Source organism: Sinocyclocheilus rhinocerous, unplaced genomic scaffold, assembly GCF_001515625.1.
Source record: "Sinocyclocheilus rhinocerous isolate Xijiao unplaced genomic scaffold, SAMN03320098_v1.1 scaffold1893, whole genome shotgun sequence".
Lineage (NCBI taxonomy): Eukaryota > Metazoa > Chordata > Actinopteri > Cypriniformes > Cyprinidae > Sinocyclocheilus > Sinocyclocheilus rhinocerous.
In genome coordinates this window covers 401490-413753 of record NW_015654502.1, presented here as the reverse complement: position 1 = coordinate 413753, position 12264 = coordinate 401490, and the positions used below count along the sequence as shown (strand labels likewise).

The 12264-nt window shown below is 36.7% G+C and overlaps 1 protein-coding gene across 1 annotated transcript in view; it reads left to right on the top strand.

Moving 5' to 3' along the window:
- The window catches only part of LOC107717255 (sortilin-related receptor-like), a 67082-nt gene that overhangs the window by 50134 nt on the left and 4684 nt on the right, over window positions 1-12264 (top strand). The window contains exons 21-44 of the mRNA XM_016523938.1: window positions 57-195; window positions 851-1024; window positions 1133-1246; window positions 1329-1451; window positions 2630-2749; window positions 2856-2981; window positions 3138-3248; window positions 3342-3473; window positions 4622-4753; window positions 4942-5076; window positions 5203-5355; window positions 6150-6305; window positions 6525-6653; window positions 6783-6909; window positions 7683-7852; window positions 7949-8061; window positions 8144-8248; window positions 8342-8408; window positions 9725-9807; window positions 9891-9978; window positions 10059-10243; window positions 11155-11274; window positions 11353-11517; window positions 11613-11787. Coding sequence (XP_016379424.1) covers window positions 57-195; window positions 851-1024; window positions 1133-1246; window positions 1329-1451; window positions 2630-2749; window positions 2856-2981; window positions 3138-3248; window positions 3342-3473; window positions 4622-4753; window positions 4942-5076; window positions 5203-5355; window positions 6150-6305; window positions 6525-6653; window positions 6783-6909; window positions 7683-7852; window positions 7949-8061; window positions 8144-8248; window positions 8342-8408; window positions 9725-9807; window positions 9891-9978; window positions 10059-10243; window positions 11155-11274; window positions 11353-11517; window positions 11613-11787 — 3142 coding nt within the window. The remainder of the gene's footprint in view (window positions 1-56; window positions 196-850; window positions 1025-1132; window positions 1247-1328; window positions 1452-2629; window positions 2750-2855; window positions 2982-3137; window positions 3249-3341; window positions 3474-4621; window positions 4754-4941; window positions 5077-5202; window positions 5356-6149; window positions 6306-6524; window positions 6654-6782; window positions 6910-7682; window positions 7853-7948; window positions 8062-8143; window positions 8249-8341; window positions 8409-9724; window positions 9808-9890; window positions 9979-10058; window positions 10244-11154; window positions 11275-11352; window positions 11518-11612; window positions 11788-12264) is intronic.

Below are 12264 nucleotides of genomic sequence, written 5' to 3'. Positions count from 1 at the left end.
ATGTTGCAACTGATATTAAACTGTCTTTAATGATCATAAACACTTTGTTGATGTAGAATGACCTGTACTGGGATGACTGGTTTAGAATGGGAATCTTCAAAGCACCTAAATCAGGCTCACCAGACATTGAGATGCTAGTGGGCAGACTGACAGGAGTGATGGATCTCAAGATTTTCTACAAGGGAAAAAACAGAGGTCAGTCCCTCTGAAATATATGAGAAATACACCTATAAAGACCATGATAGGAATAGTGGTGGCAGGGCTTTTTTATTTTTTTATATATAAATGGCCAGTTGCCTTTGCTTTATGTAACAGTCCCACAAAATCTCACTTGTCAGCTCCTGTTGTTTTTGAACGCAAAATAAATGAATATTTTAAATAATTAAAAAGACTAATTTTATACTAATTTTATAATTTATTTTCATTATTATTATTATTATTATTATTAGTTGTTGTTTCTAAATATATCAATTTACATTATCTTTGTAGTTCTTGCATTTTATTGGACAATAATTTGCAACAGGGTTATTATCATTAACTAAAACTAAAACCCATAAAAAACTGTTTTAATACTTTAAATAAAATAAACACCAACTGAAATAAAATATAACTTAAACTTAATGTTTTTTTTATTGTTGCTAGCTGCCAAGGCATCATAATTTTTATTTAGTTTAATTTGAAGTACTAAAATAATTCAAACTGAATTGAAACTAAAACTATATCCTAAAATAAAATAAAAAATTACAAAATTACCATATTGATTTCATGGGCTCAGCTTTGCACAGTGGCCCCACTGGATTACATGGGATACAGGAATAGTTTTTTTAAAGATTTTTTTTCTCTCCTGTAGGTCAGAATGCTTGTGTGGATCAGCCATGCAGTCTTCTGTGTCTTCCCCAGCCTGGAAACAAGCATCACTGTGTTTGCCCTGATGGAGTTTCCACCACCATCCTACCCTCAGGAGAGCATCAGTGTCAGTGTCCCAGTGGATACCAGCTCCGCAATAATACATGCGTTAAAACAGGTCTGACAGATGCAAAAGTGTCAGATATCAAAAGCTCTAAATGCTGCTTAAACGTTTTTATGAAGTTTAAATGTATTTTTGCTTTTATTGACACTTTCTGCCCATCAGAACACACCTGCCTGCCAAACCAGCACCGCTGCGCTAATGGGAAATGCATCAGCAGCATCTGGAAGTGTGACAGTGACAACGACTGCGGCGACATGAGTGATGAACAGGATTGCCGTGAGTCACGTCACCAGCCCGGTCTCATATAAAATTGCAGAAATGTGTATGTTCTGTGTTTCATATCTTTCTCTCTCTGCAGCCACCACTTCCTGTGACCCTGCGGTCCAGTTCCGTTGCGTGGCCTCAGGTTCCTGCATTCCACTGGCCTTCAAGTGTGACCATGAGGATGACTGTGGTGATAACAGCGACGAGGAGCATTGTGGTATGTGTTTGTGTTTAGAGCTATATGTCAAATATTCACTATATATCTGAGATGATTTTGTGAGTGATATAAAATTAAGCAGTATCACAATATTTGGTTACACTTTATTTGAAGGTGTCCTTGTTACAGTGTAATTATACATTTAAGTACTGAGTAATATTAATTAACTACATGTACTTACTATGTGTTAGGGTTAGGATTAGGGTTTGGCTTAGGGTTACTTGCATGTAATTATGCATAATTATTTGTTATTATAATAGTAAGTACATGTGTAACAAGGACACCTTAAAATAAAGTGTTAGCCAACATTTTAATTAATCTTTCCTAAAGAACAAATTACAGACCAGTTTAAAGATCATGCCCCAAATGCAAATAAAAAGTTGACTTTTGATTTTAATAGTTTCTCTGAATTAGTGTTGTTATTGTTAACTAAAACTGTTAAAAAATATTAATTTCATTCATTTTTGGCCTTGGCAACTAACTGAAATAAAATAAGTTGAAGTTGAAGTGCTAAACTGACTAAAACTGAGATAAAAATAAACCAAAACTGAATTGAAATTATAAAATAAAAAATATATAAAAATAATAATAATAAAAAAAATGTCAAAAGCACATGACAAAATTGCTAAAACTAAAATGAAAATATAAAATATAATTAAAAATATTAATAAATACAACGATAGTATATAAATAATTCTAAAATAGCACTGCTCTGAATTAAACTTAAAAATTGCATTAGGTTTCACTTCGTTTGTATGAATCAGTTAAAAGTGTTCCTTTCAGTGAAACAGTTCAAATCTGATCAAATGATTCATCTCTGAACACTTAAAAATATTCAGGGAAATCTGTGGTGTATGTTCATGGAAGAAATGAGAAGATAGTAATTTTTTTATTAATGTTGTTTATATGTATAAATTATTATATTGCTGTATATAAATACCATTAGTTAATAAATATATATTTTTTGTTCATTTATTGAAAACAGTGTCAAACATGCCTTAATTATTTTTTTACAAGATTTACCTTTTGCATCTGTTTGGCAGCAGAGGGTTTGGTTGATAGGCACTTCCTTGGATTGAAAAAAAATTGCCTTTTTTTAAGCTATATTCTGTTTGTTTTTAGTTGTTCAGTTAAACTAGCATAAATGCAGTGCTCGTATTGTATCTGCTTTCTTTTAGAGTCTCACAAGTGTGGCCCAGGAGAGTTCACCTGTGCAAGAGGTGTGTGTATTCGGGACGCATGGCGCTGCGATGGGGACAACGACTGCAGGGACTGGTCAGACGAGACCAACTGTACTGGTGAGAGAAAAGAGACTCATTTACACACAGGTGCGAGAAATATGCAGTGAAATACATCACATCTACATCCTCAGTGTCTCTCTCTTCCTCGTTCTGTCACATAAAGTGGGTCACCACACGTGCGAGAGCAGTAGTTTCCAGTGTCACACGGGTCACTGCATTCCTCAGCGCTGGGTGTGTGATGGAGATGACGACTGCCAGGATGGCTCCGACGAGGACCCTACCCAGTGTGGTCAGTCTCAAACACTGCCTTACTCACCCTCATGTCATCCTAAACCATTGGATTTTCTTTTTTTCTGTGGAAGACCAAATGCATCAGCATCAGATCCTCTTAATCACGTTGCTCACTCATGCATAATTTTGTGTAACTTTTGGTTTTGTCCTTCAGGTAGAGAAAAGTGCAACGGCTTCTTGTGCTCTAATGGCACCTGTCTGCCCGCTAGTGCTCACTGCAATGGTGTGGAGGACTGTCCAGGAGGCGCTGATGAGCAAAACTGCGGTATTGCTTTCTTACACAAGTATACATAAGTGGAATTGTTGTTTGTTGTGTTACAATTGGAACTCGAGAAATAAAAAGGATCTGTTCTTGCAGGTCCACTCTGTGCACACTATATGGAGTTTGTGTGCAGAAACCGAGCACAGTGTCTGTTCCAGTCTCTGGTGTGTGATGGTACCCGGCACTGCACCGATGGATCTGACGAGGACCCGACGTATGCTGGCTGCTGTGAGTCCCACAAATTTGCTTACTGAAATGTGAAAACATTAAAAAACATTCACAGGAGGATTTAGCCAAAAGGTCGTTATGTGTTTCTGACTAGGACCGTCCAGGTAAATTAAGTGCAATTAATTATATTTATAAATAAAAAATGTATATGTAAGTGTGCACATTTAATTATGCTCCTTTAATGTTAATTCCTTATTTAATTTAATGTTAATTCCTTAATATGTTCCTTAACAAATTATTAAATCTAATGTAAATATATTCAGAAGTTTGGTTATATGATAATTTTAGAAAGAAGTCTCTTATTCTCACCAGTGCTGCATTTATTTGATAAAAAAATATATATATATATATATTGTGAAATATTATAAAACTTTAAAATAATTGTTTTCTATTTTACTGTATTGTAAAATGTCATTTATTTCCGTGATGGCAAAGCTGAATTTTCAGCAGCCATTACTCCAGTGTCACATGATCCTTCAGAAATCAATCTAATAAGTTGATTTGATGCTCAAGAAACATTTCTTATTATTATCAACATTGCAAACAGCTGTGCTGCCTAAAAATTTTGTGAAAACCGTGATAGATTTTTTCCAAGATACTTTAATGAATAGTAAGTTCAAAAGAACAGTATTCATTAGAAATCAAAATCTTTTGTAACATTTGTAACAAATTGTAACAACTTTCATGTTTGATCAATTTAATATTTATTATTTATTTAGTATAAATTAAAACACTTATTTAGTATTTGTTTTCTCTTATTTAGTATTAATTTATTTTAAAAAAAAACCTTACTCATAATAAAGAAATTGAAATAAATTTGATGTATTATTACATTTCTGTGTTTAAAAATAAAGCAAATTATATATTCACCACTTTTTGCAGTCTATTGCTTCTCTTTTTTCTCATATGCTATAGTCGTCTGCTACAATAATGTATTGTATGTATTTCATAGTGTCATAATTTATTCATAATAGCTTCTCTGCAAAAATTGATATGCACTTTTAACTTAATTTAATTAATCGGCATATTGTGTAATTAATTTAATTACATTTTTTAATCATCCTAATTTGACAGTCCTAATTGTGGACCTTGGGTAGAGCACAAGTGCAGTGTTTTGTAATTTGATTAGTTCTCCTGCTCCTCCACAGCAACGAACCCTGAGTTTGAGAAAACATGTGATGGCTACAGCTTCCAGTGTTCCAATGGAATGTGTGTGACCCTGGAGTGGAAGTGTGACGGCATGGACGACTGTGGCGACTACTCTGATGAGGCCAACTGTGGTGAGCAGGAACTTTAACTTCGTTTGTTCTTGTTAGACTGAATTTTGGCTATGCAAGACTACAGACTTCTAGTCAGAGCATTCAATAAATAAGGTCCAGTCCAGTCATACTTGGGACGGCTTTGAGAAAGTGCTGTTTATCTTGTTTTTGTGCTTGTTTGCTAATGAGTTGTGTGCTCTCTGTTTCAGCGTCTCCGACCGATGAGCCAGGCTGCTCGCATTACTTTCAGTATGAGTGTAAGAACGGCCGTTGTGTGCCCGCCTGGTGGAAGTGTGATGGGGAAAATGACTGCGGTGACTGGTCTGATGAATCTCAATGCTCAGGTACACAAATCAACACTGTGTTCTTGGCCAGTCAGCATCTATTATCCTTGTTTGTACTGTAGAGTGCTGACAAAAGATAATGCTCAGTGGATTAATTACAATGAATTCTGTTGTGTCTGTGTTCAGGTGGGGGAGCTCCTCACACACCTGCTCCGGGTCCAGCTACCTGTGCTCCTAATCGTTTCCGCTGTGGTTCTGGCGCGTGTATTGTGAACACCTGGGTCTGCGATGGCTACGCTGATTGTCCTGATGGCAGCGATGAAGTGGGCTGTCCCACAGGTGCTTCCTCTGCTCATTTCCTAGCCAATACTAGGGGTGTCAAACAGATGGCCTGTGAAAGAGATAAAGCAGCCATTTATAAAATTTTGCATCACGAAATATTATATAAAAAAATGTACATTTAAAAAATGTCTATTTATTATATCGGTTTTACATATTCATAATATGTTTTTTTTAGCTGCAAACAATAAACTTTTCTTGCATCAATAAATTAAGCTTAATCAAATTAAATAATTTTTTTAATTATGTGTGACATTCGACATTCATGTTCATGCATGCAAATTCATGCTTTTCAGCTCAGACGGGCTCAGTGTGTGACATGACAGTCCCAGAGCACCACAGTTCATTTTCACAGTTTTCAGACAATACTATTGAGTGTTGTCCCTTAAAGGGCTCATATGATGCTGCTAAAAAGGGGGCGTGTTAGAATGAGACGTTTTAGGTAGGCGTGGCTGACTCTTAACTTTTATAAAGAATATCTCTTTGGATTTGAGACTTTAGTCTTTGCAACTTTACAGATCTTCTTTATGCACCAAGAGCTTGTAACACTCCAAAGAGAAAGGAAAAATTGAAATTGCATCATATGACCCCTTTAATAATGACAACATTAAAAAATAGAATGAAAATATGAATAAATAAGTGAATGTCAATTGTTTCCATACTATTTTTATGTATTTATTTTTATTTTTATTTTACACATTTTATTTTATTTTAAATACATTTAAAAATGTTTATAACCGTGTGTCTTTTTATGCCTTATCATTTTTGTTTATGCTGTTTCTGTCATTCTTTAGTCAAAGGCTCAGTGACTCCAGTGGCAACTCTTCCTCCATCGGGCCGCTGTACTAAAGATCAGTTCCTGTGCCTGAAACCTCCAGTCTGTATTGCTGATTGGAAGCGCTGTGATGGACATCCTCACTGCCAGGATGGGTCTGATGAGGACAACTGTCGTAAGTGCCTATAAGACAGTCATACACAGTAAAAAAATGAAAAGAAAAAAAAAAGATTTAACCACTCTTTATTACCATTTTCATCAAAACTGTCAAGTAAAAGAAACATTATACTGTATATACTTGTGTGTGGCTGGTGTGGCTAATCTTCTTCACATCTTCACATACCTGTAAATGTAAGTTAACAAGCTTTTCTTTTTGAACTTCCTTTTTTTCCAGCCACTCATGGTCCGTTGCTCTGTGTGAATGGTACTCTCTGTGCGGACGGCGAGGCCTGTGTGCTGAACAGCGAGAGGTGTGATGGCTTCATAGACTGTTCTGACCGAAGTGACGAGGACAACTGCACTGGTGAGACACTGAGAGATGTTTGTGGTGTATCTGCTGTTGAAATCTGACTGCAGCAAGTACAGTATTATACCACAGTAAGCCGGCAGTCTAACTTTTCTTAGTGATTCACCCTGTTTTTCCTTTTCTCAGTGGATTTGCTGGTCTACAAGATTCAAAATCTACAGTGGAGCGCCAACTTTTCTGGTGCTGTGACGCTTACCTGGTCAAGGCCCAAAAATATGCCTGCATCCACCTGCTCTTTTGTCATCTACTTCAGGTATTCATTCAGGCTTCACATTTATCTACACTTGTGTTTTCTAAGCTTTTTCAGGTGGTGGACCACTTGAACTGTGACAAAAAAAAAATCACAGACCACTTAACTTTTATTATTTTTTGTTTTGATTTGTTTTGGTTTAATTTTTTTTTTTTTTTAAGCTTTCTCAGGTGGTAGACCACTTTAAATAATAATAAAAAAATTCATAGACCACTTAAACTTTATTCATATTACATTATATTATATTATATTATATTATATTAATTATATTATATTATATTATATTATATTATATTATATTATATTAATGCATGTATGTGATGGACCACTTCAACTTTGTACCAAAAATCACAGACCACTTAACCTTTATTATTATTATCTTTTGTTTTGTTTTTGTTGTGTTTTATTTGTTTTTTTTTAAGCTTTTTTTTTTACTTTGAATAAAAAAAAAATCACAGACCGATTAACCATTTTTTTTGTTTGTTTTTTATTTATTTAGTTGTTCTTTTATTTAATTTTGTTTAATTTTTCATTTTTATAGTTTTTTTATTTTATAAAAGAAAAATAGAATAGGACATAAAATAAAAAATATATGTAAAATAAAAATAAATAGGACATAGGAGGGCTGACAGCTGACAGCAAAACATTTAATTTGTTTTATAATTAATCTGCCATACTAGATATATACTGTGTATAAGTAACCCATGATCTACACACAACAGTAAATGTCTCGGGTACACACGAGTCTGTAACGTAAAGCTGTATGGATTTTCCAGGCAGGTGGGTGTCCAGCAGTGGACGTCCATGGACACAAACAGCAATAAGGGCATTGCCGTTCTGACCGTGTTGATGCCGGACACCACCTACCAGGTAAAGGTTCAGACTCAGTGTCTCAGCAAACAGCACAGGACCAATGAAGTTCTCACACTACGCACACCAGAAGGATGTAAGTCTGTCTTGGCAGCACAGTCACTAAAATGATTTATGGAACAACTCAGATTTACATGGAAGAGATATGCTGACGACTGTGTTTGTGTGGCAGTACCGGACCCTCCGCAGAATCTGCAGCTGAGCTCTGACAACGCTGAAGACGGGACAGTACTGTGTTCCTGGAACCCTCCTGATAAAGCACATGGACTCATCAGGGAGTATATTGTGAGTGAGAAGCCTTCAGTACTTCATAGCATTTATCAACACGTACTTATATCTAACCAGTTCGTGTGTGTGTGTTGTGCAGGTGGAGTACAGTGAAAAGGACAGCGCGGAGTGGTTTTCCCAGCGTAGCACCAGCACTAATGCAGAAGTGAAGAACCTGCAGCCCAGCTCGCTCTACAGATTCAGGGTGAGACACTCTAAAAACCTGCATGAAGTTGCTTCACATACGCTTCTAGGGATCATAGCTTCATCTAACCTTTCTTCATCTGTTATTTGTCAGGTGGCTGCTGTCACAAGCAGAGGCGTGGGAAACTGGACAGAAATTAAATCCATTATTCCTCAAAAAGGTATCAAAATTATTTAAAAGCAAATGACATATTCACAGAGGAGCGCTAACTCCCCCTGCTGGACATTTACGCTCAAGTATTTTATCTTACAGGATGTTTGAAACCTATTGAGTGTGGTTTAAACTTCCTTTTCAGCATAAATATAAACAGATCAATTTGTATCTGTAATATCACTGGAAAAGTAATGTGGTATCATGAATAATTATGAGGCAGGGCCTTCTCATAGTATAAGGCCATTCAGTCTTATAAATAGACATTAAAAATAATGGATAGTAACATTCAATTAAAAAAAAGGATTTTAACATGTGATATGAAACATGTGTATACACTACCATTCAGTTTGGGGTTGGTAAGATTTTTTTTTCTTGCTGCTGAAGAAACATTTCTTATTATCAGTGTTGAAAACAGTTTGCTTAAAGGTGCTGTATGTAAGTTTTTGACTCTACTAAAGCATAAAAATGCCATAATATGTTTGCAAATATTTAAGAAACATGCTAATTAGCAATTCATTTAATTTTATATTTGAACAGATTTGTTACGTGACAGCATTAATTAAAATTTCTTAAGGGTCAAGATCATGTTATCTGCATCAATCTAATCCTGTTTACATTAAATAAGCCTGCTCCCGAGCAGGTTTAAGTTTATGGACCTGTTGCTATGACAGCAACTCCAGGATGAGCTTCGAAGAACCAAACAATCCAAGATCATGCCAAATCATCAACAATCAAATCCAGCTAACTGAGTTAGCGACGTACGAAGAACGGGCCCCGGAATGTCGGTCTCTGTTTTGGTTTGTGAAACCCGCCCACTGCCAGTTTACCCAATTGTATTTCGGCACCCAGGGTTGCCAGTTGGCGGGAAACAGAGCATATATCATTTCATTCATCATCAAGTGCGCTGGTTCCTGTTGGTGTCGTCAGTCTGGCAACCTGCGTGTACCTGGTGAAAAAAACCCTCTCCAATATTTTGAATTTGGACTGCAATACCTAGTTCAACCACTCTGTGTCAATCCTACATACAGCACCTTTAATGTTTTTATGGCAACCATGATACATTTTTCAGAATTGTTTGATGAATAGACAGTTCAAACACAGAGCAGTTATTTGAAATAGAAACCAAATACTTTTATTGCTGAATATATTAAAATCTTTAAAATCTTTTCAGTAATCTTTTCAAGAGTAGTCTGGTAACTATTTATTATGATACAGATGTTTTGCTGGAAGTTTTACCCTCAAATGTTTTATAGATTACATAAACAAACTTTGGACAACAAACTGCTCTAGTGTCTCATGACTCTTTAATAATGTGTCTTCCAGCTCTCTCTCCTCCTGCTGTTGAGATCACCAGCATCACAGAAGACTCCATGATTTTGTCCATCACCAGTGATTATAAAGTCCAGGTCAGTCAGTTTGCTTTTTTCCTGTGTGTGGGTTACGTTTATGACCTCCTAATTTAAATATAATACTGATCTCTCTCTGTCAGGTGAAGCACTATGTAGTTATCATTTCGTGGGTATTTGATGAACATGTGAAGGAGAGCTGGAATTACACGGTTTCTGGTACATTGAAAGGTAAAACACTTCACAGTCATCAAACATCCCGTCAGCATTTTGTGGAGCGATATAAAATACGTGTGATGTTTTCTGTTCAGCCTCTAACCTGACAGCAGGGACGGTGTATGAGGTGGCGGTGTGGGCTCACACAGATGATGGAGACAGTCCTACTGCTCTGTTCCGCAAGCAGACCAAAGGCACCAGACCTGCCCAGCCATCACTGAAGGCCCGGGCGCTCAACCAGACCGCTGTAGAGTGCAACTGGACCGGCCCTCAAGCTGAGGTGAGACTAAAGGCCCATTCAAACAAAGGACTATAATAATAAAGATATAGTTTTAAATGTAAAAGAATAGCAGAGTCCATATCACAACTATAACAACAATGACAGAGGAACGATATCGTTGGAATCACTTTGCTTGAGCATTTAAATCTGCAGACGACATTACTGCAGCCTGCGCTTATAATACAGAATGTTATTGTGTGTTGGTGTGATTGCTAATAAAGTTATCATTATAGTTATCTTTATTGTTCTTGTTATTGTTCCTGAACAGGCTTTAACTCATAAATGCCTAAAGTGCGATCATGTTTATCATTGCTTGGCAAAATTTCACAGGCGAGTAATTTCAGTAGCAATTCACGTGTGACAGCAATAAAAAATTTCCCCATGCAAATTTCGCTTGTGTTTAAGTTGGTCACAAGAAAAGTGAGGCTATTAAGTTGCTCACTTTTAGAAATAAACTAGCCTTTTACAAAAATTTGCTTTGAATTCATACAAACTTTGCGCTTGTGTATTTACAAGTGTGAAAGTAAAAGAAAATGAATACTATAAGATGAGATCAAGTAAAGCATTTATTTTTATAAGCTAAAGGTGCAGTCACATGTACCATTGTTCGACAAAATTTTGCTGGTGAAATCCAGTAATTTCAATAGGAATCCATGCGTTTGGGAATTTTTTGGGAGGGCGAAATATTACTCTATGCAGATTTCGCATCGGGTTTAATCACGCAAATTTGCAGTGTTGACCAAGCGAAAGCATCTTGATTTGAAGGTGACGACTGTGTTTGTTGTGCTTCATACATCATTACATAATTGAAACTATACAATGGACCCACAACATTTTGCTGAAATTTACCTGACCTTTAAGTTGAAAAGTGTCTGGCAAGACGTCATTGTAACATGGCTATGTTGTCGTAGATGTATGGAGTGTTCTACGCCACATCCTTCCTGGATCTGTACCGCAGACCTCACAGGGTGAACACCACCTCCACCAGTCTGATTGTGATCATTGACAGCGACAAGCAGTACCTCTTCCTGGTTAGTGTCCACCCTCCTACTCTTCACTTTAGAGATACGCTTTGGCACCATGATGAAGCGATTATGTTTGTTTTTCAGGTGAGGGTGATTACTCCATACCTCGGGCCTCCATCGGACTACGCCGCAGTGAAGATGATCCCCAACGAGCGACTTCCACCTCGAAATCTGCACAAGGTGCAAGTGGATAAGACACAGGCCACTCTGAAGTGGCAGCCGCCATACGATTCTCCCAGCAGTCCTTTGGTATGACCACATAGTAAAGTCCATTTTTTATTATAAAACCATTACTTATATGTCAGATGGGGTGTTTCAAGCATCTCTGTGTGTGTATATATCAGACATATGCAGTGCACGTGAGAGATACAGTTCGTAAAACGGAGCAGGACTATAAGGTGACAACTCAAAACAACACAGTGGAGTACACGCTGAAGGGCCTGGAGCCTGGAGGACGCTACAGCATCACCATCAGGCTGCTCAACATGAGCAAAGAGGCCAGCTACACACTCAACACAGGTACAGCCGTCTCTTTTCTTGCCTGAAACGTATTATAAATAAGGTATAATACTAAATATGTTAATATTAGTTTTACTGTAATTAAACCTTATTACGTAATTTAGGGCATGAGGGCCATCATACATTGTGGTACGCAGTGAAGTACCTGATATAGCGCAGCCTTGGCGCTTTATTACTTTTATAACAATTTCTACATTCTAAAAATATTAAAGGGGTCATATGATGCTGCTAAAAAGAACATTATTTGTGTATTTGGTGTAAGAAAGGAAAAATTGAAATCGCATCATATGACCCCTTTAAGGCCACAGATTTTCATTAAAACTGTATTTTAAGCAAATCTTTCCATCCTCTTCCATCTTTGCCTGTTCTACACTACGGCTCAGAAGTTTATTTAATGTTTTATCATGTCACACCTCTGTTCATCAATTTGCACTGGCTACCAGTAGCTGCTCGCATTAAATTCAAGGCATTAATGTT